The 27,519-nt window shown below is 42.1% G+C and overlaps 1 protein-coding gene across 6 annotated transcripts in view; it reads left to right on the top strand.

Annotated features, from left to right (window-relative positions):
* FILIP1 (filamin A interacting protein 1) overlaps positions 1–27,519 on the top strand; it is a 110,494-nt gene that overhangs the window by 55,230 nt on the left and 27,745 nt on the right. For all 6 annotated transcript variants that reach the window (XR_014897154.1, XM_085316058.1, XM_085316062.1 and 3 more), the window contains 2 exons: positions 3,370–3,543; positions 5,021–5,199. Coding sequence is in view for 5 of the 6 variants with exons in the window: in XM_085316058.1 (XP_085172184.1) it covers positions 3,370–3,543; positions 5,021–5,199 (353 nt within the window). In the remaining variant the exon portion in view is untranslated. The remainder of the gene's footprint in view (positions 1–3,369; positions 3,544–5,020; positions 5,200–27,519) is intronic.

Raw genomic sequence — 27,519 nt, 5'->3', positions numbered from 1 at the left:
TCCTTGAAAAGATAATGATAAGAACAACAGGCCAAGTCCAGGGAAGGCAGAAGGCACCTTGCCACACCAACAGCATGCAGATCCCCGTGCAGGTCGAGCGTGAAGTGCCCTGCAAGAGGGAGGCAAGTAGGAGCTGCCTGGCCACGGCACTGGTGCCACCCCGGCTCCCCAGGGCTGCAAAGCTTTCCCTTGGGCTGCGGGGAGAGGTGTCTCCCGTCGGAGCTCCCAGTCCTTCCTGTCTTCTGGGGTTAAGTTTCTTTTAAAGATGAGGCAATAACTAAAGGTTTCCTCAGAGCTCCAGGTTGGACATCCCCTCCTTGCCCATTTGGGGAGTCAACTCCTCTGCTCAGTGTCACCAGCTCCCTCAGCTCAGCACCTGCTGCAGTCCCTTGGGAGCCAACCCCAGAGCTTCCAGCAACCTTCCTTAATGGTCAAATTATTTGTAATTTCAGTGACTCTCTTCTTCTCTGCTGCTACCTTTCCTCCATTTGAATCTGCAATGATTAAAGACTAACAAGATTGAAAATAAAGTAAGCATGTGCACAACTGAATAGGAGTTAGGGCACTCATTGAGAATAACAAGATTTGGTCCCTCTGTCATTTATTATTATATTAAATAATTGTTGTAGGAATTGGAGTCCAGCTCTTCACTCTCCCAAGTCATAGCATTAAGTAGCCAAGCCTGAGCTCCCTCTGTTCCCTTTCCCTGGCCTTGTCAATGTTTAATTATGCCATGCAAAGCACAACAGCCTTGCCGGGTTTTATCCACCTTCCTTTCCAAACAGCTTAGGGGCTGAGGTCTGTCGCTGAAAAATGGCGYGTACAGGGCTTAAAATGTGCTCAGAATCAAAACAAACCACAGTTTCAGGATGTGGAAGTTGGGCCTCCCCCTGCACAGAGCAGAAGGGGCTGCTCCTTGTCCCACTGCTTTGGGTGCCCCCATGCACAGGGCTCTCCCCAAGTGCTGGGACCCCTCCTGCGTGGCATGCAGGGGACACTGACTATATCTATCACGGCAGGACACAGATATGGTCTGGATGCTGAGGGAAGATCCTCAAGGGTGTGATTTAGTGAACTCTGTGTAGATGCCAACAACAAGGTTTGACCTTGTTCGACTTTTTTTAGCAACCTAACTTAGTCATTACAACCCTTAAAAAGTTGCCGCCTGGTCATAGTGAGGTGATTCAGGATGCAGAAGTTTCCTACAGTCTGCATGTCACAGAACATCTAGTGGTTGGAGCATTTAGTCACTCAGGAGGAGAAAACTTCATTCTTRGATCCCTAAGTGAAGCAGGCTGGCAGGGGCCAAACTCACCCTTTCTGCCCCCAGGAGATTTTGCCAGCTACTGTGCTACAGTGAGGTGGAGATGGGGCTGGGGAGGGAGAGCAGAGCCAACAAGCATGCACTGGCCCCCAAGGACATGGGATCTTGCAGCACAACGGGGTTCCTGGAGGCCCAGAAGGTGAAGCCTGACTCCACAGCTCAGTAAAACATTCTCCTCCTAAAAGAGCCTAGGATAACAGTCATAAAACTGTGATTTTTATAAGCACCAAAAAACTCCAACGCTATTTTATTAGACTTTTAAAGGGCTTTTCTTTTAGTGTAGAAACATTGGCCTCATAGTAACTAAGACACTAAGATAACTGTTATTTGTAGAGGGATATAAAAATGATATGTTCTTGAAACTGTCTAAAACTGTCCTAAAATAACATTTTTCCTGAATTGAGAGTGGATTGAGAGTGGCATATTCCCAGGACATGATGCAGTGAGGTGTGCAGGTTCTCTTGGCTCGCTTTGGGACTAACTCACATAATTCATCTGTGGTTTTGACATCTATGAGTGATGCACCTTTCCCAAGCTCATGCTAAAAAAAATTAATACCATTCCAGCCTGTATTTTCTATTTTCAGACAGAACTATGTGTAAAGCTTCCGCTTAAGGTTACAGAATGTTGTACAGAGTAGGCCCCTACAGATAGCTGTTTATAATTCAGCCAGTTTTCAACTGGATGGTACAAACTTTGCCTCAAATTCATCTTTTATTTTATTTTCATGTTAGTTAATTTTACTAAAAAAAACRATTAAAAGGTCTTTGACATTTCCTGAGATTATTTCCTTACTTATTCTAAAAGCAGGTGGTTTTATAGAGCTATGGTGCCTCTGTGGTGTGGCATAGATTGAAGATTTGCTGTTGGGATAATGCAGAGTGCCATTATCAACCCTATGGAAAAGTGTGAAGCTTTGGTCAGTTCATAAATCCTAAACAGATGTTGCTTACATAAGAGCCTTTTCCTAAAGTATGTGAACCCTTAATTTGCTTTCTATATGCACAGAGGTTGAGGCAAGAGAAAAAACAGTGCCCACATTTTTCTGCCTCCCACCCCTTCAGGCTGAGAGCCCTTCCAGGAGCTCTAGGGTAACCAGGGATCTGTCCTTTGCCCGCCGATAACTTGTTCCTTGTACAACCCTTCTGCAGAGCACAGCCTTATAAACCTGCCTTGAAGGACAAGCGTCATTCTCTCATTTTACAGACGGCTTAACAGATGCTGACAGATACCACCGGAAACAGAGCTCGAAATTAGGTGTTTGTCTGCAGTATGGCTCTAAAATGCCTCTTATTTACAGACAGGTGGCCTTGTGGAGCAGTCTCACCAGACTGGACACCTGGTCATGCCATCTGCAATTACAGGGCTCCCTATCCTGAGCCCAGAGGAGAAGTGGAGATCCGTAATCCCCCCAACCACYGGTGCACCATTGCTTCCAGATGTCCTGGGAGCTTAAAGGCTTATGGGGCTGTTCTCCACTTTCGGAAAGATTTGTTCAGCCTCATTGTACCTGTCACTAGCTGTGTTGGTTAGCTGTTTTTTACAGCCTTTTGGGGGTTTTCTTCAACAAATCAAGAAAAACTAGAAAATGTTACTTGCAGAGAACTTGCAGTCACAAAGTCAAGTAGTGGGCAACTAGAAAAACTTGACTTGAGACTGCCTCAGAAATATTAATTCAGCTCGCTTGTGCTGCTTGGCTTACTCATCTTCTCACCTACTTCAGTCAGTGAAATGCATGGACAGGGAATAAGACAAAGAAGTATATGAGGAGTAATGATGTTYCCTGGCTCTCGTTCCAACTCAAATAAATGTCACAGGACTCATATGTAAGGACGGGCAGGAACAGATTAATGCCTGCAAGGATCCCATTCAGTTTGCAAAGATAATGTTTACTTTGCTATCTCCCACTGATTTTGTACTTAAATTGGCAGGCTGAYGTTCTTCTAATTTATTTTACTCTTGCATACGCGCTCTGTACATTTCAAATGCCCTCTCTTCCCTGTTGGTTACAAGTTGGTTTATGGTACTGAATTACAATTTTACAGGCAAGGGAGGATGTRATCCATATGCTGAAGACAGAGAAAACTAAACCTGAAGTTTTAGAAGCTCATTATGGATCTGCAGCTCCAGAGAATGTGCTCCGAGTGCTACACAGGGATGCCATCCTTGCCCAAGAAAAATCGATAGGAGAAGATGTCTACGAGAAACCAATTTCAGAGGTAATAAGTTCTTGATTTACCTCAGCAAATTTATATGGGGCAATCTTAATCAGAAGTAAAACTCCACCTACTCTGAATTTGTGCAAAGCACGCAAGAGGATTATATAACTCCTGTACAAATGACAAGAAATTGAAGAAAATTTGAATATTTTTGTTCACTTAACCTGCAGGAAAACAAAATCATTGAGTTTGAACTTAAACAGTAAAGATCTCATATACTGCTTAGGATTGCTACAGTCAGGCAAGAACAAAATCTTCTGGTGTTACATTTTCTTCTGTTTTATAAATTCCATTYAATTATAGGCTTGATTCCCTAGTGTTCACAGCACTGATAAGTACTCTTTGACTTTCTTGGCCTGCTAGAGCAGTATCATATGAGTAGTTAGGAGGAGAAGATTATCAGAGATTGATTTGGACTGTATTTACACTGTCATAAATCAATACTCATTTTAAGTCACTTAAGCTTGAAACACTGAAGAACTGTTGAGGTCAGTTCAAGGCCTAAAGAAGACCTGAAGGACTTGATCTCTTGATTTAAAATCTAAGCAACAAATGAATGTAGAATAGATCTAGGAATGCCTGAGGCCGGTGTGAACTCCAAACTGAGCAAGCATTGCACACGTTCATGGTGTGAATGAAGAATTAATTAATAAATTAATGAAGAAATGGAAGACAAAACGGTACAGTATTATTAATAAAAATGAGAAATTTGTGTCAAAAACAGGCTGAGGGGCTGTTATAAGTCCTAAGGCTTATAATGAATTGTAGCTGGAAATGTAAAGCTGAATCCATGCTGAATCTAAATAGGTTACACTTTGTATCTCAGCAGTCCTAGGGGTATGACTGTGTTGCAGATGCATAGTTCAAATTCCAGCCTTGAGCTTACACCTTAAAATTCCACATTTAGATATCTAARCCCTCATTTAAGTGCTTGAATTCAGGCTCCAGTTGTCTAGCAYGAAACATCAAAGTCTTCCCAGTAAGGTCCAGTCTCTGKTCATCTAATCCTTTGGCTTTCTTCRGTTGCTTCCAGTTTCTCTAGGGTCTGAGGGCAGGTATCCTGCCTGGGATTTGCAGGGCACCTTATACAGGTATAGGTTATATAGATAATGGTTAATTATTCCTGTCTAACATGAGGTGCCAAGCTACAGCTTTTCCTCTGCAAAACAAGACGAGTGAGTGCAGCACCTCACCACAAGAGACATTCTGCACTGCTGCAAATTTGTTATCCTAAAACTATGCAAAGTTCTGGCCTTTGTGTATGAGAACTATGCAAATGTTTATTGCAAACACACTGCCCAAAGAAATCATTATTTTTACAGGACAGTTACTGTTTTTTCAAGGCACTGCTTTATGTAAAGCCCAAGACAAAATTATGGGACTTGCATTTATTAGACACAACATTGTTGGTTGATAAATCAGATGAAGTAAGCAAGGAGACCTTTAAAACAGTCTATTCTCCATTTCTACAATCCAGCTGGACAGACTTGAAGAAAAGCAGAAAGAGACATATCGACGCATGCTGGAACAGCTTCTCTTGGCAGAAAAGTGCCATCGCCGCACAGTTTATGAGCTAGAAAATGAGAAGCATAAACACACAGATTACATGAACAAGAGCGATGACTTTACCAACCTCTTGGAACAGGAGCGTGAGAGGTGAGTACGAGCCAGCATAAAGAATATCCTCAATATCTCTAAACTTTTTTGGTTAAGCAATGACATGTTCTAGTATTTTTTGGGTTTAAGTGACACTAGGCCCATGTAAACCATTTGTAAATGTCAGGCCACTCACAGTTTTAGTACATTATTGTCCACATCTAGAGCTGGAAGAACAGCATAAAATACTCCTGTAGCGTGCACTTGAATTTAAAAATGAATTTGAATTACTCATGCCCCCTTTGGGTTCATCTCCTGGCAGCTTTTGAGAGATCAGRTGATATTTGCATTGGCTAAGTTGTRGACTGGCAAGCTCAGCTACRCGAACCCAACAAGCTGTTTTCTGTGAAGGATGGGGCACTGCTGATCGCAGCAGGAGGACGGGATTAGGAAAACCACACATTAGAATACTGGCACACAGGTGCCAATGGGTGGTAGGAAGCTGGCCATACCCTTCACACTTAGGCTTGCAAATTTACAAATAATTTGCATTATTTTTTATAATTTTGAAGAAGCATACCTCAGGCAAGATCTATGTTCTCCAGGCAGAAAATATTTTCACGTTTTATAAAATGTGCCCTGTCTGCTGTCTGCAGTGTTTACCTAACAGGCTCACATACTCCTTTTCTTTTTTGTTTTCCAAGTTTTTCTCCTCTTTGCGGGAGTAATTTGTTGTCTAAGTCTCAGAATAGAAACAGCACMCGACACAAGTGAAGAACGAGCAGTCAGTCTCAGTTTTTCAATAGGAAATATTTCACGCTCATATCAAACTGCTCAAATCAATTGACAAAGTTTTTAAAAAAAGCTCTGAGAAAAGTACTTAAGGTAAGTTTAAAGGAGAAATGCTTCTGAGGAAACCACTGTCAAGTGACAGACATTTGCAAAAACCCAGGAGATAAATTGTTCATTGTATTTCCTGAGCTCAGTTCAGTGCCAGCTTTAAGAAGGTGCCACAAGAGCTAAAGTAATGGTATTTCCTTGTTTAATATCTGCTGTTCTTCTGGCTCTTTATTCTTCTGTGTCGACTGGCAAACTTTAAAGAACAGAAAAGCTTGTGCATCTAGCAATTTCATTGCTTTAACAGATAATCAAAAATTAAGTTTGTTGTATTTCCAAGTAAGGAATAATTTCACCTCCAATTCTGTTAGCTGTCATTTTTTCTCTGTGCTGAATATACGTGTATTTGTGGAGATGCAGACAACTGAACTGTTGTACAGGTAAAATCTATGTTAAAAAATATACGTTGTCTACCACATTCACTATAATTGATAGTTGTTGCCTTATAATCCTAGCTCAACTCGTGAAGGCAGCCCAAGAGTATAAACCGTTCCAAACTGTTTTTTTTCAGTTAAATCACTAAAATGTTTTCTGTCTCATTACCAAAGCTGAGATATCAAGTCCTATCTTTGTGGCTATTTTCTCATACTCTGCTGCTCTTTTGTGTCTTTTAAACTTCTATTTCTCTACATGACACATTTTTGGGGGCAAATAGCAATAAAAAAGGAGAAATTGAATTTGAACTTCTATTGAAAGCAGATCCTTTAACAGCAACCAAATCCATTAGCTTTAGTCACCAGTGCCTCTGTACTGGTAGCTGCAGGGAAAGAATTACACTGCTAAAGTCCTTTTGATTTATGTTGAGTGACAAGAGAAATCTGATGTTTGCTATTTAATMCATTTTGTTTGTCTAAGGCACTAATGAGAAAAAACATTTCAAGCCTAGCAGTGGCTGAAGAGGGAGAACATGGGATATGGCTAAACATGGAAAATCAAGTATGCATATCACACCTTGTTCAGCATGTTCCTCCCAGATTACTTTCAGAGCAGATGATTAGCAAAATCAGGATGGAGTGGAAACTATTTATTCGCTTACACTTAAATTATCTCAACTTGTTTTGTTTTCTGAGTGCACAGAAAGCTAAGGCTTCATTCACACCTTTGTAGCTATTAAAACTGGAAGTAGTATCACCTGAAGGCTACATTCAAGGAGAGAGAGAAGGTGACGGGATGACTCAACAGGAAAGTCCCATGGTGGAAATCAGCAGGAGATTTTTGTCAAAAGACTGGGTTTTTAGTAGAAGGACTSAATTGCAACAGGTTAAAATATACAGAAAATCACACTCAATCTGCATTTTGGAACAGAGAGCTGGCCTGCCCAAAGGCATTTCTTAGGGTTCTGCCTAAGCATTCCTATTTTACAAATATCACTATATATAATTTGTTTTACTGTGGTGCTTTGAAGCCTGAGGCTTACTTTACTAAGAGCTGGACAGACATATAGTTTCCATGGAAAAGAAAAGGGACACCGAGGTAAACTTTGCCTGTCAGTGCCTCTTTTATACTCACAGCTACAACGTCACGGAGGCAGGGCGAGCTGGAGGAGGAGGAGGAGGAACGGTGCTGCGGGACATCCGTATCACCGGAGCCTGGCACAAGGAAAGCAGCACCATGCAACAACTTCTGTCCTCACAGAACTTTACAAACTTTCCRTAACCAATATTGGCCACACCAACTTTTAGAGGTTATATCTGCTCTTGCTGTCCTGTCTGAACAAGATAAAATGGGAAATTCTTTAAGGGCAGAGTACATCCCTTGGTTCTAACATCTTTTTAGTGCTCWTCTAGTGTATTGACTTTAGATTTTTTTTTTTTGCATGTACTTTCATACATTTTACCTCTAATCTATCCATAACAACATAATATGAAAGTTAACCACCTCTGTGAAGGACAAAATATTAGGGCAACCTCACACAGAGAGGAAGAAGAAATAGAAATGCATGATTTGTCAAGAATAGTTAGGCATAAAAGATAAAAAAAAAAAAAAGAGAAAACTGAATACAGGAGTATACAGCTAGGAGGGGTAAACAGAGCAAGCAGCAGTCACCAAAGGCTTGACTATTGGTGTTGACTCCCAGATTTGTGCAGGTCAGTTGCAGAAAAACTTCAGAAAAAGTCCGGATGTTATAGAAAAACACTATATAAAGTGCTAAYGACAGCCCTTTGCCAGAGGGAGTTGAAAAAAATCTAGTCACTTTAGTAGAAGGTGCTTCTACAGACATGCTGGCCAAGGTGTTTCACATATTTTCTTATAGTACGCTACGATAAAGCTGKGAATGTTTCAGAAGTTAGGGATAGTATCTTCTGTTTCTTATCGTTGAGCCAGTATTCCCCTTTTCCACACTTACCCACCTCTGCCACTATTTCTGCACCATCACGATCTCTTTCCATGCTGACCTTCTCTATCCTCCGTTGCTCATCCTCTCTTGTTAACTTTAACCAGWTTTCTTTTTTAGTTTTCGTTATCTTCTTCCACGACTAGTTGGACATGCTGACATAGCCGAGACTGTTTGCACATGTGGCTTTGGGAAGGCTGTCTAGCAGCCTGCTACATTCCTCCAGGCTGGAGATGGAAAAATGACCTGCCTGCACTTCCCTGTGGCCAGTCCGCTGTGCCCTACGGGGAAGCCATGTGCTCACAAGCACGATGTGCTCTGAAAAAGGAGAAAAGGAGCTTGGGTCAGCGCTTTCCTATATCCAGAAAAGGGCATGATCAACTCCTTTTTTGATCTGTGGTCTTTTGCACAGTAGCAGAAAAGCCCAGTAGATGACAAATGCAATGTGCCGCCTTTGGTACCTTATCTGCCCCCACCCTGGGAATGTAAAAGCAGATATCTCCCTGTAACTCCTTAATGAGGCTCAGGAATAAGGAGAAGAGCTGGAGGCTCCAGGCTCCTCTCAGAGACCTTTGGTGGCAAATGGTGAGAGGAGTCTGTCGCCTGGCACATGGAGAATAAGGGGTCTGTGTGGAGCTGCAATGACAGCTTGGCTGGAAGTGGGCACCTAGAGAGCMTGAGATGATACTGCAGCTGCAAAGACGAAGTCTCAGCCGAGGCACCCTCCCGCTTTCCCGTCACACTTCTGGGAGTTCGCAGCATTAGTTTTGTTACCAGCTTGGCTGTAGTTAAATCAGTTATTGGCCCTTTTACACCCCCCAAAAAAAATCTTCTGTAAAGCAGGATTAGCATAAAGTGGTGCTTGRTTATTCTCTGTTCTGCCTAGTCCTAATCCTCAGTCTTTTTTTAGGAAACTATAGGGACCAAAATTGAAATCTTTAGAAGCGCCTGTTAAATCTTTTACTTGATCAGCAGGGCTCTTTTCTTTCAGGGTAATGGGGAGGCGCTGCATAACCTCAGGTCTTCTTTGAGCTCTTGATGGACCTCAGAGATGAGGTTTAAAATTGTGAAGTKTTTAGAGACTCTAACCTCTGAAAAATTTGTCTTGCACTCTTCTTTTAATCCATTTTGTTGACAGCATATTTTGCTTCTATTTAAAAGTACTGGAAAGCTCCCATTGATTTTAATAGTTCGGAAACAGGCTTGTGGTGAGGACCACTGAGCCTCGTCCTGCAGGAGAACAGCAGAAATAGCCTGAAAGCCTTCAAAAAYGGGGGGAGGAGAGAGTTTCCTTCATATATGCCTGGGACATGGTCTGTGGCCTGCGTGGTGCGGTGCGGCAGCAAGGCTTTGCTGGAGCTTGCCAAGGGTGATCTGCGCCACTGCTTTGTGAGTAACCTGCTCATTTCCAGCATGACCCTTGAGACTGCTGAGGCTGTTTCACCACACCACACATGCCAGTAAACACACACCCGCTATCTAATGTAAGTATTGTCTGTATGAATAYGGCTATATTATGTGCAGTCACGTTTTCATGTAAGATGTCATTGAAGTGACAAAGCTTTTGAACTGGTTCTCGCTTCTCTCGCTGTAGCCTCAAATTATTCTTTGCAACCAAAGTGACAGTGTTCCCAGTGCAGTGAAGCATTTCGCATTTTCCTCAACGGCAGGGTTGGGGATTCATGCCGTACTTTCTAAGCAATGCCCTGCGAAATCTGGTTTTAGTTAAGCCCTCTTTTTGAAGTATTCGGCCATAATTAGATCTGCTTAGAGGAGACTGCAGGACTGTGACCCCAGAGCTTTCCTCCACAAAGTTTCAGACGCGGTGTAAAATTGTCTCCTCGGCGCCTCCCCCAGCGCGGCACCCCCAGCAAGGAATGCACTGGCGAGGTCCTCAGTGATCTGTGATAATACATTCCTCCCGGCTTCAGTCATCCTGGCACCGAGATGCTCTTGGCTGCTCTTCTGGTGATGTAATTCTGGGCCCACATCACCTGCAAAGGAAACTGATCTGCAAGCAGTAAAGCACACAGCCTTCTTGAAACAAAAAATGAGAGTGTTGATGTTAGCAGGTTTTAAAAACTTCTCCCCCCCCCCCCGCTTTTATTAGCAAAGCTTCCCTTCTCCCTTTTCCCACGAGACGGCAGCACCAAGCCTTTCTTTGGGAAATGCTTGCATTTGTTTCCCTTTATTTAATGTACSCAAGCAAATGTAGAGGCTGGAGTTTGATGTAGGTTAGACGTTTTGCGGGCGTTACCTTTCCAGTCTGCATTCTCTATTGATTTTTATTGAAACTGTAAAATAAAGATGACAGAAGAAAACCAGGCACATCAGTCAATAACTTGTCTAGAGAATAATCTAGCCAAAACTATGAAGTCTTCAGGGCTAAGAAATCTCTGTGATTTATCAGTTTAAAGACAAATTTTGTGGTGAGAATAGCCCCATCTAAAGATATTAGGATGAAGTGTACAGTGCAAATATATAGCATAGACTTCATCCTGTAATTATGTAATTTGTTGTGGTTCCCTTAAAGTCTGGAAATTAAATTACTTTACAAAAAGTAATTTAATTTGTTTTTTTGCTCCAAGACTTCTCAGCCATATTTGTACTCTGACTTCAGGTCTTCTCATTTGTTGTTCATTTCTCTGTCCTGGTTTCCAAATTGTGACCCAAAAAAACGAAAAGCCAGCCCAGTGGGACTGTGGGAATTCACCATTGCCTGTAGTAATTACTCATCCTGCCACACATTACTGGTCATAAGAAAGCACTGAGTCATTCGCTGTCTACTTTTCAGTAATTGCATTTCTAAACTTTTAATCTTTTAATGCAGAAGACAAAGGCAACAGATTATAAAATGTAAACAGTTTATATTCTTTTCTTTTAGGCTGACATGCTACCTATATAGCTTGAAAACACTTTTTCTCTTTGTCAGTGCAATGTATTCTTAGGATCACAGTTCACAAATTCTGTGGTAGTCTCTTAAAAGAAATAAATGAAAAAAATCTGGCAATGACAAATACCATTTCTGAACAGTTAAGTAAATCTGAAGGTCGCCYGTTTTACAGGTTGTGTTTTACAGTTTAGCTGACTGCAAGGCAGTGGCTGTTCCCCATAATTTGYTCGAAGTTTATGTTTTAGCTAATGAATCTGGTCCCAAGTTCCAACAAAACCGCTCCAGAGGTAATTTAAAAATGAGAGAACAAAGAGCCACATCTAACTGTGGAGAAACATTATGAAAGTATTGTAAGTCTTACACAATGTGACGCTGGCCATGAGCTGGGACTAATCCAAATCCATCTCTTCACACTTGGATAGTCTTCAAAACTGTCCAGCCTTTCCGTCACTTCTGGGATTACATAAAATGGCATCATGTGTTGTTTCAGCTATTCTTCCAAAATTATTTCTAAGTAGGCATCAGATACACAGCCCCTGAGAGAGAATTTTTATACAGAAATATATGTAGTTCATTATTCCTAGCAAGTTTGCTTGCTGGAATCATCAGTTTAAATGCTCCCAGGGTCAAACAGGGGAAAAAATTACTTCATTCAAAATCTACTCACGAACTCAAACACCGTCCAGGGTGCAATAGGTAACAGTTTTAACATTAAAGCATTAACATGCTGTTAGCGTATTTCAGAGTTATCATACTACTGAAATAAATATCAGTTCATAGCTCCATTAAAGCCATCTTATGGGGTTGTCATTTTTTAGGCAAAGAAAACATGCACTGAATCAAGGTCATGTTGGGAAAATTACTTTCTCATTCAGTAAGATTAGAACCAGCTTTCAGTAGAAGTGCCAGGTTTCACTGAAGTTCTGAAAACATTCAATAAATACTTCTTATTTACAAGTATAAATATATATGCAAATAATAAGCACTCAAGCCTGAACGTGTTGGATATTTGTTCTACATTTAAAAGGAAGTTTACTTGTACAGAAATACACAGAATGGTTAAKGAAGTATTATTATGACATACCATTTTGATTAATGCCCTAAAAATATTCTAGATCTGGTCTATGTGGTCAAATGATTTTCACTAACAAGTGGGAAGAAACCTAAGATCTCATCTGATTTGGGGGGTTATTTTGACTCAATGAGGCTGTATAAAAGCTAACTCAAAAAAGATATAATGATTTTTCTATCATTTTGTACTTGCCTTCTCATTTCTTCCAAGCATCCAGGTGYCTGCTTCTGATAGATATGAGAAGCTTCCTGAGATGGTAGAACAATTCAGGGCAATAGTAGAACAGAGGTGGTAGTAGGAAGAAAATCTGGGGAGAAATGGATCCATCTGAATCTCTAGGTTTTGCATAACTGACTGGGTGACTTGCTATGTTGTTCCAGGCTGCCAGGTTAGGAGAAACAGGACCTGAATCAAAGTTACACCTGAGAAGTTTCTTTCTCAAAAAGACTAGAAACAAGTTTCAGTAGAAGTGGCTGGTTCCACTGAAATTCTGAGAATGATGCCGCTGCTGGCTCCCTGAACAAGTCATTTTGCCTCTTTATGTCACTGATTCCTTCTTCATGTTCTTGTTGCTTCCACATCAAAGTATGGATTTTGAACAGCACTAGATAATTTATAAAGGTTAGATCCRCTGCTGGGAATTAAAGCCATTTGCCTGGAAGGAAGTCCCTGCTCTTAGTTGCCGAGGCTTTCAGGGTGAGCCAAAGCCACAGGCAGGACCACTTGTTTTGTGCTGTTTCTTGTATTGCTTCCCCAGCTATAATCAAAGACAGGATATTGGACTGAATCAGCCTTAGTCTCGTGCAGTATAGCTCCTCTTATATTCTCATATCTCTGTAAGCTATAAGATCTTTTTGGCAGGAATCCTTTCTACTTGTGAATTTAAGTGCCAAGTACCATGAGTCAACAACATCATTTAGGGCTTCTGGACAAGGCTGACAAATAGTAGCTGGGAAATTATAGTAATAACACCAGCTGTAGAGAATACCAATAATAAGTTTTATATTTGCATTATTAGAGTTTTCATTTCTTTTTAAAGCTAATATATGGAAAAATCCTAAGGCAGAATGAAAACCTTAGGGCTGCAAAAGCCCAGGCCAAGCAATCCCATAAAATTTGTCAACTCTTGTTCAAATGTAAGGGGAAAGAAACATGGAATGTAACATATATAATAATTCAGCTCATATTTGCAAAGCACCTATGATTATAATACTGTGTTGCCATAGTTACTGGGTTGCCATAGTTACTGTTTGGTCCATTTAAAAAAAATTCATTAAAAATGCCATTTCAGGTGGAATTATAAATATCATATAAGAAAATCTTGTGACTCTAATCACGAGACCTGCTAGACAGAAACACATACSAAATAGTCCTGTGATTACACCATTCACCTGCAATGTGGGAGATTTTCAATTCTCTCTTCAACTTGATGGGATCTTCCTCTCTGAAGAGGCCATCCTGTTCCCCTTCTTGGGTCTCTCGGGGACATCTGGCCCCACTCCTCCCCAGTAAAATTGGTCCACTTTAAAAATCCCTTATATACTTTTTGAACCCTTTTCACCAATAGAGTAAAATTGTTTCTGAAGCTTAGTGCCTAGGACATCACAGATTCAGATTCTCCCAGACACAAGAATCTGTTGACCCAGGTCTCACCACATCTTGGAAGAATGTTCCAAAAGGCCAAAAGGCAAACAGGATTTTCAGCTTGTTGTTTTGGCGAGTGATACCAAGATCTGTTTTTCTTTGTCTGCTCCTTTTCTTAAAATGATAGGGATGGAAATCAAATGGCCTGTTCAAGATGAACAAATGTTTCACTGAAGTCCACGTGGAACTTTTTTTCACTTGAATGAGAGAAAAATAAATTTTTTTTTCTTTGATAATTACTTATTGAATTTTTGATTTAGCTATGGAATTGAAACCTCAGTTATTCACTCAGCTCTGTTCTCCACTTGCTTAGGTTAGGAAATGATTAACAGTAACATAGCTAGTGCCGTAATGAGAAAAGATATAGAATGAGCAGAAAATGAGGCTAAATTATAGCAGAGTGATAACACTGCTCTTCTGATGATAGCAATTATGTCACACGTGAAAAATAACACTTGGTGACAATAATGTGTATCACACAATGAAAGTTCCTACACTGTTCCATTTTAAATGCTCCTCTGAAAATAAGTGTTGTGCAAGAGCAGCCATTTAAATATGAGGCTTCACCTAGATGATTTAGCTTGTATTTAAATGGTGCAGAGCTTTCAAAATTTTTTCATTTTCCAAACTACAGGAGGGATACAACATCAGTTTCCAAAAACAGTGTGGGCAAAATATTGTCCACATCAGTAAAAAGCTGGTCTGGCAGTGCCRAGAGTAGACCATTGCCACTTGCAACTTTCTCCACAGCTTGTGTTTTATGTGCACCCAGTGATAAAGAAGAGTGTGTCCTGATTTGACTGGCTCATGTCCCTGTCAGACAGACCAAGTGCCCTTGGTCCAACTTGCTTTTGCTGGCAGGCACTATTAGCACACTGAGCTCTGTGCATCCAGATTCTTCAGGTCTTAAAAAACAACTAATGCATAAAAAACACCAACCCGCCTCTGGATTTCCTGAGCGCAAAGCTGGCATTAGTGCAATTCCTTTGAAGTCAATGGAGCTATTCTTGGTTGATGGGATTAATGGGAATCACAAGTATGAACTCAACTCTTAAGAATGTAAGTGTGTGCATGTGTTTGTGTGCGTGCATGTGCGCATGCATGTGTACATAAATATACTTACATAAACAAATTATCTAAAGCTGTTTCTGAAGTGCAGTTTCTGGAGTGCTCCTGAACAAAAGTCTGCTCCTGAACAAAAATTTGCTCTCTAGTAAATTAACTCATCAACAATATTTATGATTCCTTTATGATATTTTTATATAACTTCTATCTACATTTCTGTTTACTATAATAATCACTTATGACTACATTATTTCAAAATAATTTTGATAGCCAAATAATGCCTTTATATTTTGAAATATTTTTGGTCAGCATTGCCTATTGATTCTGGCAATAAGGCTACAAGCTCTTCCAAACTAATTTTCCTCTCTTTATGTATGAGGTACCATTTGCACCTAGGTCACTATAACATTTTAAAAAAATAGCGATTTGTAAGCTAGAAAACTCGGGGGAAGTTAACAGACGACAACTACATACRTGATTAGAAGAGAATTGTACCTGGATGCATAGGCCCTTCAGAGGGGAACACTGAGATGGTAGAAAGAAATTTTAAGGCAAATAAAGTCAAGTACACCAGCTTCTAGTTCACATTTACTTCATAACATCAGCCTTGCATCTCACATCAGCCACAGCATGTCAGCTGCTGCTGCAGTAAGAGGTGGTATGGTAGAAACTACTAAAACTGTGCTCCTCCAGCTCTCTTTGTCTTCTGTCTGCCACGGTGTCACTTAAATACTGCATGGTTTGAAGCCAGACTTCAGCAAAGTGAGCTGGTAATGGAGGCACTGGGTAAGGTCACCTTGCACCTCCCTGTTCAAGCTGGTCTGTTGTGCAGTCAGTAGTGTAAGAGTCCAATGACAGGGAAGTGTGAATTCACATCTTCTGCCTACAGCATCAGGGGAGGCCTGTAGGCTCAAGTGATTCACACTCCCAGGTTTATCTTTTATTTTATTTTATTTATTTTTTTTTAATTCAGTAGCTCTTCAATGTAAAATGTAAAACAGTCCTGAGAGCAGGGTCTGAAATCTAACCTCCCTTCTTATCAGGGCAATTCCCTAACCACCATACTGCAAAGTTAGATTTCTCCTTCCTTCCTCTCCATCTGGCACATGAGTCTCCCTCGTCCCTTCCTTACCCCCTCTAAACACTCAGCTTGATCAACTGGATCCACTGGACTGGACTCAGCTGGATCAGCTGGACTCAACTRGATTTTCTGGGAATGGGAGTGCAAGTTAGAAGTATTTCAGAATGAAGACAGAAATAAATTCAGGTATTCCACTTTCTGGGCAAGCAATCTAACTATCTGGCTGTGATAGAAAAGGCAGCCACCCCTGCAACCCTTCCTTTGAAGGGAAGCACATCTGGCTCCTATCCTTGTGCAAAGTCTGTGGTCAGTGGGTCTCCTTGGTCCTCAATGAACAAGCTCTTCATGGTTCTGAGCATAAAGATACATATTTTATGAGTAGCAGAGGACTTCAGGTGGAGAATGACATTCAGTTTGGACAAGATGATGAGATTTCCAAGTCTGGGTAAGCAAAATACAGATCTGGCCAAAAATCAAGTGCCTATGAACTTTCAGATTTATATGTGAGTGATGTCTTTTTTTAATCTTTCGCTCCTTAAATTGCTCATTAATTGTCTTCCAGAAATCTATGGGCTTTTGGGGGATATCTTGTTTTAAGCAAGAAGAGGTTAAAATACTCAAAGCTCTGTGAGAAGTCTAGMCTCTGAGTGAGCACTGTGAGCTGTACATAAGGACATTTTCTTCTCTAATTGCCTTTCACTGGAGACAAATCTTCTAATGCAGGCAGCAAACCTAACAAATTCATGAGAGTTGTCTTAGCCACATGATAGTAGAAAAGCTTTCTGTATGTGTAGGGGTTTTTCTTTTTCCATTTATGCTTCACTTCCAGMACACATGCGCAAAAAGCACCAGTAGAGTTGAAGTTGAGAGATTGATGTGGTGGGCAGGTGTGTATTCCTGTGTGTCCAGGGCAAAATCCAAGTGTCCTGACATGAATATCAATTGTAAACTTTCACAGCTCTTCAGACTGGCAGCTGGGACRTGGCACATCAGGATGTGGTGACAGCCAGGGTTACTCAGTGCTGACGTTAAAATCTATCAGTCTCGCTTTAGGTCATAAAAGCAGCAGCTGACTGATCTTGCACAGCATTTGATATTTTACTGAGGATTCRTTTGCTAAATCACTGAGCATGGTGCTCACAAGAGGTCATGCTTAAAAATCAAGAAGGTATCTTCATGAGATGATTTATTTTCCTCTGCTTTTATAGGTGAATATTGTTTTATCCTTATATCCAGCTGTGACTGAAGTGGTAAAATATAATATAAAACAGTGGAAAAATAGCCTCAGTGTCTCAAAGAATATCTGATATTCTGCATTGAGGGTGACGGAGTCTCTGTATTGACTCCACCCRGGGCAGGCTCCTGCTCTCCAGTTGCATTGCTGTTGTACAACTCTACACTTGACTAGCTCACTGTGTTAAATGATGCCAGTTCCTAAATCCAGATTTTAAACCTCTTCACTCCTTTTCTGTGAAAACACTTCTTCCATGTCTAAGACTTTGTCTTGGTGACCACATCAACACAAGAAGAGATATATGTGTGAGCTGGAGCCACCATCACTTGGGTTGTTCAGTGCTAAAATAAATCAGCAATTCTTTAGTGCCTGTTTTCTCTTATTTTTACTCTCCACTAGCCTTATTCACTCTGTCAGATAAGTTTTTCACTAGTGTATCAAATGGCAAGTAGTGATGTGGACAGCRTTTAGCTTTAGATGAAGGACTCAGGCAGTCCCAGTCAGTCACTGCATCACTCAGCTTTGAGGAGGGGTCAGTGAGAAGCACAAAAGAAAAGGAAGTATAAAAAAGGTCAGCAGGATTTAAACCAGCATGGAACAGAGCCTGAAACTGAAAGGCAAAGAACAAGAAGTAGGGGAGAGACGGCTTTGGGGCAGGAGTTGGAAGCCACAAGACAAAGTATGTAGGAAGTGAATGTGAATTAGAGATTGATGAGAACAGAGGGAGAAATGAGGGAGTGAGGCATTGGTGAAAACAGAGCACTGTAGAGCCTGAGCAAGTGGATGATAGAGGGAAGGAAGGTGGTGAAGAGAGAAAGACAGAGGAGAAATCAGTTTGCAAGCAGAAGACGTGTAAAGAAAGATAGAGGAAAAAATAAAGCAGAAGTCATTGTAYTGATCATGTTGTCTGAGGCAGTATAGCAAGGGCAGTGGGACTTTGCAGAACTTCCTTGAATCAAAAGACACACGAGGGGAAAAAACTACTGCTTTGATTTTCAGTTTCCAGTAAGGGGACATTCACCACAGTTCTTCATGAGTTACTTTAGGAGTACTTATTTTCACTCTTTAAAAGGTGAGGGAGTATTTATAGATGGAGTATTTCTGTTCTATACCCCTGCCCTCAGGGGTCACATGAGTGGGAGGCAGCAGAAGAAGAAACAAGAGAGAGAGGAAGCTGTCAACAGAATAAAAGCAACACACAGGCGAAAATCAGTCAGGGTTAATTCACTGTTATTAACATAATTCTTTCTTCTTATGGTAACTACCATCTATTCTTAGGCTTTGTTTTGTAGGAGCACTTGTYCTCAGAAGGGGATGTACTGTACCAGGCATTGTACAGGTACAGACTAGAAAGAGCCAATTCTTAAAGCACTGAGGGGTGGTTAAGAGTTGTTTAAAGGTCCCTGAGATTTGTCTTGTTTAGAGTAAAATAGGAATTGCTCTAAAATAGGAGGTTTGAGAAAGAACATTTGTGAAGAGGGTGCTGTGTGGAGAAGCAGAACCAGCTTCTGCTACAGAATGTTGTAGATCTGCGTGTGATGAGTAATGCTCTMATCAGGAAGGTCTCTGAAAGATGCCAGCCTCATTCTGCACTCTCAGCCTTTACAACATCCCATCCTCTCAGTTCTAGTCTTAAAAGTCCTCTGTCACTCAGGTTTCCTAATGAAAAATCTTTGTCCCTGAGGGCATGGTCTCCCACGAGAATGATGAAGCTGCTCCCACCCAGGATCCAACTCAAGCAAAAGAGGCGAAAACACTGCCAAAAGACTAAGTAGCTCTCTTTTGGTAAGTCGAGAACAGCCACAGGTCTTCCTGCTGTCAAAGCCTCATGCTCACTTTTGCCACATAATTTTTCTGTGGCATCACATCAAAAGCGAATAACTTAGAAAAACAAGGTGAAGAATGAAGACGAGGGCAGAGTGGGACCACTGTGTTAGTGGGACGCTCTGATAAAACCTGGATGTGTGAAAGCTGCTAATACTGAAAAGGGCAGGTCTAGAGGGGGCAGCAAGGAAGCACACTGAAGTGTGGCATTTCTCTGAAGTCCGAGACAGCTCAGCTGCTTACTCCAGAGACGCTTTGGTCAATCTCTTGRTTCTTAGTCGCAAAATCAAGATCAAAACATACTGTAGAATAGATGATGTCCCTGACCTGGAATAACAAGCTATGTATATGGGTCTTATTTCAGCTGTAATCGTCATCGCTTCATGGACTCCCATCAGTACAGGTTTTGCTACTCAGAAAGAGAAAAAATGAGTGATATAACTTCATGCTGTGCATTTCTGCATTCATGATTTGCAGCTAATTTTGTTCTATTTCTTAATTAAAATATCTGAGACAGGTGTGTTATACCAGAGCTTTCCAAGATACCATAAGGATAGGCACAAGTGCTGTGCAACGGACACAGAAGGAAAAAAAAAAGTGGAAAAGAAAAAGAAAGACAGCAATGCTTTAGTTAAATTTCTGAATCATGATTCCATAAAGGCAGCAAAATCATAATGTAGTGCAATTTTCATGCTGCAAAGAGAAAAAAGAGTTTTAAATGTAAGCAATGTGACTTATTTAGAAAAGATTTGGGGAACAATAAAAACAGCCTCTCTCTCTCTCTCTCTCTCTCTCTCTCTCTGTGCGTGTGTGTGTGTGTGTGTGTGTGTGCGCGCGCACGCGCGCTTTAACAGCTGCATGGAACAACCTGTTTTAAATAAGAACAAAGGTGAACAAAGCCAGTTGTCAGTGTAGCCCACCAAATGAAGTTTTTTACTGTGCATGACGTATGCCATATAAAATGTATTGCCTGAGATATAACAGCACAGAGTCCAACTTGTAGCCTTTTTCTCAGGCTTTTCCTATGAAGTCTTGTTTCAGGAATTTACTATCTTTATCTTCATTATTTACTTGTGTCCCAAAGGCCCAGTGTATCATTTTGTTCACTAAATTTTCAGCAGCAAATTAAAATTATCCTCTTCCCCGCCTTGATATTTGAAGTTTTTGTGTGCTGTCAGGAACWGATTCACTGAATTCATCAGTATCTGTTATGCTCAGAGTAGGTAACTGGGTAAGTAGAAAGTGGGAGGACAGGTTTGCATTTACCAAGTGAGTGCTAATTGTCCAGAAATGCAGAACAAAGACAAGAGACCCAAAAGAACAAGAAAAAAATAAAGAAATTTAATAGTAGAAGATCTTTGCTGCTTTGAGGGCTTTAAGGACAAAAATTTTCAGTCTGGCAAGCTACSCAGTGAACTTTTTCATGTCTAGAAGTACATAGAAGCTCAGGAAAAGYTTTGTTTGTTTTGCACAAATATTTGGGCTTTTCGTAACATGTTAGAGATCCTGTAGAGAGTTGCTGGTACTGCCTTTGCTGTAAATGTTGGATATGTTTTTGCTCTGAAGGTGAAGAGCCAATGGAGAATAGGGCAGTCTGCTGGAAAGGTTACAAAGTGCTACTTTCAGAGAATTTTATAATCAATCATTTGTTACAAGTCTTGAAGATCTGCAAGAGAAATCCATTGCTGTGCACCGTTCAGTGCATTTATAAAGAGAGCAACCTATCAAAGAAATCTGTAGTCTATTTGCACATCATTAGCTAGTGAAACCAATTCCCTCTTTTGCWTCCTAGTTACTTTCCTTCGCTGTAGCAGAAAACTGTGCCAGATCATACACATTCTGACTTTCAGAAGTGACTTGGARTTTGGGTTTCCTATCTATTCTCTCCCCTCCTTTTATTTCTTGGTGTTTTTCTCATCTGGTCTCACAATGTTGCAAGTGTTGTTTTATTCGGGAATGTATTTTGTGGACTACTTTGTTCCAGTGAAAGCATAAAGACTCATGAAATTCTAGGGAGCAAGTTATACTTTAATTAGTAAGTCCACAATATTGATGAAGGTAAAAGCGGGTGGTGGCACAGACATACCTAAGCTAGTGCAGCCCTCTGCTGGCAAGACCACACTGTTTAGACTGTCCACACCATGAAGTCYGTGTGCTGTGCAGGCACACCACTACCATGCTGCACTTTCTCTACCAAGTCTTACATCCAGTTGTCAGTTGGCTCACCTCCAGGCAACTTCTGTGTCTCTACATTGCATTCTCCATGGTTTTAGTTTGAAGTTACAAAGTGAGCTGGGAAGATGGCATTCTGAGGTAAGTCCCTCTGGGGATCTGCCCATTGGTGGTCACAGGTGCAGATAGCAACTACGATGAGGCAGTGAGGTTGTACATGTGTCACCTTGTCTCAGTAATCCTATCTATTTTAATTTTTTTTCAACATGAGGGTGGTCAGGCACTGGAATAAGCTGTGCAGAGAGATTGTGGCATCTCCATCATTGGAGGTGTTTGAAACTCAGCTAGAGCAGGTTCTGAGCACCCTGCTCCAACTGGATCTTCTCTGCTCAGGGGATTGGATGAGATGATCTTCCAGGGTCCCTTCCAGCCTCARTGATTTTGTGGTTTTATGATTCTGCACCCTCCAGAGGATGCTGCTGGTTTCCTTGTGACTCTGCTTACACCAGAATAAGAGACTGTGGCCTCGACTGGGGCAGGCTCTGTGGGGTCTTTTGGAAATTTCCTGTAACAAGTTCCTTGCTAGGCAAAGACACCAGCAATGTCCTCAACCCTTCCTCCTGTCCTCTTATGGAATGTTATTGTTCTGCCTGTTGGGTTTTTGCTGACAAATGTGATGAATACAGGTAGTGCCTTGAGGCCTGTGGTGTGGGGGGAAGCCTGCTGCATGGATACGGTGATTGAGAGCAATCGGACTTCATGAGACCAGTGATTCCTTCAGGGTCTCAATTCCCAGCCCTCCTGCTCCCTTCTCCAGGTCACATCTGTGCAAAGCTGATTGCAATAGGTTCTCAGCTCCTATCCTAATATAAATACTTAGTAATGATCCTTTTGATGTCTCTTCCCCTTTTATCCACATGCATTAGTGGCCCCTAAAATTCTACTCTATTTTCTTCGTGCYTTGGGTTTTGTTTTGAGTTGTGTTAATATTCTAAACGCAACATGACAGCCAAGAGCTTGGCTGAAATTTCCCTCAAATTGCTAGGCTGAGCTGAACCATGAAAATAAAGCAGCTCAGAGATGCCCTTGCTCTGTGATCCCTCCAGGTCCAGCCAGGACCAAGAGTGGGAAGAGGCTTAACAGAAACTCGGAAGAGAGAAGAGCCAGAGCAGATATGAGGGGGCTTCCAGGAAAGTGCAGATTTAGGAGGGGTAGGGGGGTAGAAATGTAGTGCATTGGTGAGGAGAAGGAGACTAAGGGTGAACAGTGGGTGCAGCAAGACTGAGAAGGGCCATGCTAGGAGCTAAGAGCTCAAAGTCAGCTGGAGACTGAGTCTATGGACAGATATCCCCTGCAGACCCAGCAGTGCTGCTGGAGAAGAGGTTTGCTCTGAGTTGCTTATAACAGTCAAAGCCATCTCTCAGCAGAGAGTTTGGAAACTTGCTAGCAAAGCAGTCTACACCCTTCATGTAATGGATCRCCTAGATGCTGACAACCTGCTATTGCTATCAATCATTTTGTTAACTCAAACTGCAAGCGTTTATGCAGGAAATCTAAGGCATCTAAACTCTGCTGATGATCCCTCTAAGTGTCAATATAATGCCACATCATTAATTTTTTATGGTGGAGATTCATTTAAGTGTTTTCCATTGTGTGTATATTTTTCTCTTTTTAAAAAATATGTAGCTGTACCAGCTCTACAGAGATACTAGGATTTCAAAGGCAAACACTCAAGGACACGGTAAGTGAGTTAAGCAGAACATTTGTCTGCTGGATGCATATGGGCTGTGATCATTTCTAATTGCATGATCAAACACAAATGTTGTACATAAACATTTCCTCTGTCACYGAATAAAATAGAAACACTTAGGGATACATCAGCGCTGCACAGAGGATGCAACTGTTTCTCTGTGGCAGCCCAGCTTCATCTTCTGAAAAGTATTTAGTACATGAGGCAAGAGAGTAGCAAAAGTGTGAGAATGATTAAAGCTGTTATATGTTTCCCTGGAAAATGTGACTCTACCCTGTAGAGTTTGTGTGACGGATTTCCTACATGGTGCTAGTTAAGTCATGGGAAGCTAATTTATATGGTGTTTGAAATTTTTCAGTTCAAGAATGATTTTCATTATGAGGAAGCTAGTTTGGTGGAGATTTAGGTTCTGCCACACAGAAGTTTTTGGAGCAGCCACAGCTGTGCTGGGGGCAAGTGGCACTGTGATCTGAGTATACACAGCGTGCTGCAGCTGGAAAATCATGTCCCACACACTGCAGAGCAGCAGCCCAAAACTGGACCCTTGCCCCTTTGTGCTCCTATTGCCATTCCAAAAATTAGTAATTCTACTCTTAGRCTGGAGTTTGAAGCCTGAGCAGCAAAGAAGGTCCCTGAACAAAGAGGATAAAACCAGTCATTAAGTACCTGCCTTTTAAATGARCACTGTCCAGCCTATACACTGAAGGAGGCAAGGATCCTAAGGAAAAATAATACAAAATCATTAAATTAAACAGTTTCTCAAAAACACAAATACATATTGGTCTGTTTTTAGGGATAATAAGACTTGACATGATAGGGGCTTTTTTTTGGATACTACCTCACCTTAGGTAAAAAGGAAAGGGAAATAGGGAAGAAAGAGGAAAGAGAGGTTTCTAGTCCTCATTATAAAGACTGAAAAGATGACCTTGAACAACCTAGTGATTCATTAGGCAAATGGAAGGAATCCCCAGCTTCTTTTATTTTGATTTGGGAAAAGAGCTGATTGAGGATGTTTTTATGCAGGGAGCTAACAGAATGGTGCTTTTCAGACCTCATACAGTCTTTTTTTTTTTTTTTTTTTTTTTGAGTTAACTCTGGTACTCTACATGTGTTTTTCAAAAAAAACAGCATGCATACATTAAATTCACAAGGAAAAAAAGATTGTCTTCATTTGTTCATGCCCTTATCAACTGAGACCAAGATCAACCAGTGCCATCCAACAGTGGTAATGTCAGTTCAAACACTGTGACCATAGCAGAAAAGCAACAGCAGCTTTTCTCGAGTAAGAGGAGTGAAGTGGCAACTCAGATTGGGAAACATCTCCTTTATGCCTTCTAGTTCAGTTAAGAGAAAGTGATTCATGAGGGTTCTTCGAGATCAAATTATTATTTCGTAATTGTTAAGCTATAAACTCTAAGCCTAGAGGGGGCTGTAAATAATAAACTCTAGGAAAGGCTGCTCATAGGAAATGCTGTCTGAAGTGAGCCATGAAGTCAGCTAAAGTGCTTTCAATGCAGGCACACGAAGCCACATTTTGTGAATGCGGAGAGCTGCTTGGTGTCAGCTTTGCTAAAGGCAACTCGCAAAAAAAAGAAAAAAAAAAAAAGAAAGAAAGAAAAGAAAAGCTGCCGGCTCCGGAAAGGCAAGCTGCGGGTCCCCACGGGGAGAGCCTCTCTCACATCGATAAACCCGCTGCCGAAAACCTCAGGGCGCTGAATCCTAAACCGAGGCGACTGCTACCGAGATTCAGCCACGCCGGCGGGGCAGAGGCGGGGGGCAGCGGCCGGGCGCGCCCCCCACCCCCGCCTCGGGGCGGCCGCGGCTCCACCCTCCGCCGCCGCGCAGCGCCGCGCAGCGCCCCCCCAGCCCCCCGCCGGCACCTCTCGCTGTGCCGCCGGCCGGGCAGCGGCGTGAGGGCGCCTTCCGCGGCGGCCCCGGGGGGAGCGGGGCCCGGGCGAGGGGTGCTGCAAACCGTGGTTCGGGGCTGGGGTGCGCTGTCTCGCTCTTTCTCCTTTTTCTTTTCTTTTTTTTTAAAGATCTTTAGATATTTTACATCTAAAAATTTTCTTACGTCTATAAAATTCTAAGGTAAGAAAGCTCGGCTGTGTTTGCATTTGAGCAGAGCTTATTGCTCGCGTACGTGCGCGTTTCGCTTGATGGGCGAATTTGCGGGGCGAGGCCGGGCGCCGGCGGGGTGCGCGGCGGGGTGCGCGGCGCGGTGCGGTGCGCGGTGCGCGGCGGCAGCAAGGTGGCCGCAGCCGCCGTCCGCGCTGCCAGGCGGGAGACGCCGCGGAAAGCGCCCGCGGGGGCCGCYGCGGTTTGCGCTGCCTGCGCGGGAGCGCCGTGCGCGGGCACCGACGTGCAGAACTGCTGTGGGTATTTTAACTGGGGGGCAGGGGGTTAAACTGGAAGAAAGTGCTTGGCCGGATGGAATAGCCTGACCGGTTTTTGTTTTTAAAGATCTCCGGTGCTTTTCTTACGTGAGCGAGGTGCCAAAAAATTGGCAGGACACTGAATCTAGTAAGTGTTCTTCTGAAATACTGAGCTTACTCACTGAGCTGTAACACARATAAGTTACTGCAGCAAAGTGGATTTTCATTCTACAAAGTCGATGTTAGAAACTCACAAAAGAGAGGGGAAAGCATTATGTAAGGCAAGCAATGTATCCCCTTGAAAAAAGGGGGGATGCGGTTTTCCCCAGTGTAATTTGGAAATTGTCATGGATTTTTGAAGTACTAAAATTAGTAATTTGCTTTTGCTCTAGCTTGACACAGCCACTTCTCAAAAGTTAACTCAGCAGTGAAGACTATGCGATTTTGTATGCTTTAATTTTACTCACTAGATAACCACAAAAATTGTTTTTTTAGATTCACTAGAACTGGTAGCTACATTTTTACAAGTTTTTGTTTGTTTAYAAAGTTGACCATGTGATAAGTTGAACAGCAGCTTGTGAAGGTCTGTATATARATAGCTCAAATGTATTTCATTTTTGTTAGTTAGCTTTAAAATTTAATGGGTTAAAAGCAGAAAGTAACGTAAATGTAGTTTATTCTTTTTCTTGCCAGCGGCCCCCAGATCTGATCACACTAATATCTTTCTTCTGTCAGTTGAGTTGAATATGAGTGAAGGACTGAAGCCAATGACTTGAAAGTATTACTGAATTTTGAATTGCCCAGTTTAAGTGTTAGGCCAGACTGTTTTGTTTCCTAGAGAGCCTCGCCACCTTTTGCCTCTCTTGAATCTTAATTGCAATCGTAGATGCTCAGAATCCCTGAAAATCAGCCTCTAGGTATCTCAGTTTGGCACAGAAGCACTCAGCRGTAATGTTGACAAGTGGAGGATTTCCTAGAGGCTGCAGAAATAATCTTCAAAATCAGTTGTTGTACTTTAAGCAGAAGAAAAATGAATAAGGAATTGCTTTACTAAATTACACGTCTCGCTGTCTTTCATTATGCAGAGATTCCACTGATCAGTCCTTCATGTCATTTAATGGGCAGCAGCTTCCTAGCTAGCACTAGGAAATTGTCCAGTCTCTCTAATTCTGCTTATGCAGAAACAAACTCTTTATGGTTGAAGTAGGAGGACAGGAAAAAGGAGTGTGCAAAGGCGCTTGTCTTTCTGGTGCTTCTCTGCRTTGCTGTGTGAGTGGCAGAAGCCCTGTGAGCTGGTGTGGCAGGGCCTTGGGGAGGAAGCAGCCTTCATCAGCTGTCACTCAGCTCATCCTTAGAGTCACCGAGTAGTAGCTACTCTGCTTCTCTTACCCCTACTTACTGGCCATTCACAAAACATGACAGAAGTCATTGCATCCAGTCAGAACAATCTTTCAAGCCTAGGAGCTGAAATAATTACAAACAAGGGTAATAAAATAGCAGTGCTTGCTTCCGTGATGGCTTTGTGTGAGAGCAGTGGCGAGCAGCCCCATGGACCCACAGGGGCCAGAAAAACCTTGCTGCCAGGCTGCATACAAACGCAGCAAAAACAGATAAAGAAACACCTTACCTGCCTCCTCTCCATCCCCTACTCTTCATCCCACCTGGAGCTGAGGTTGTTGTTCCTCCAGCTGCCACAGTCTTGATAATGGGGGGAATAGCCCCCACCACTGTCCACGTGAGCTGCTCGTGCGGATGCTTCATTGCACGCTGGGAGGAGATACCTTGCTAAGCTTAGCTTAATCTGCTTTCCAAAGGGGGAAGCTAAACCAGATGAATGCCACTGAAGTGTGCTGCCCAAACAAGTGCCCACAGGGGCAGCTGGTGTGCTTTCAGGCCCTGCCCTTGCTTGCCCTGCCTTGCAGGGTTTCCTCATGTGAGTGAGTGCCCATTGCTGCATTACAGATGGGAAAGGCTGTACAAGCTGAGTGCTGTTTTCTCGTTGTAATAGTAGTACTTTGAAACATGCACATGGAAAGCACAG

Source organism: Rhea americana, unplaced genomic scaffold, assembly GCF_003343005.1.
Source record: "Rhea americana isolate MKP2758 unplaced genomic scaffold, rheAme1 scaffold_45, whole genome shotgun sequence".
NCBI classification, from domain to species: domain Eukaryota; kingdom Metazoa; phylum Chordata; class Aves; order Rheiformes; family Rheidae; genus Rhea; species Rhea americana.
This window is presented reverse-complemented; position numbering and strand designations above follow the sequence as displayed.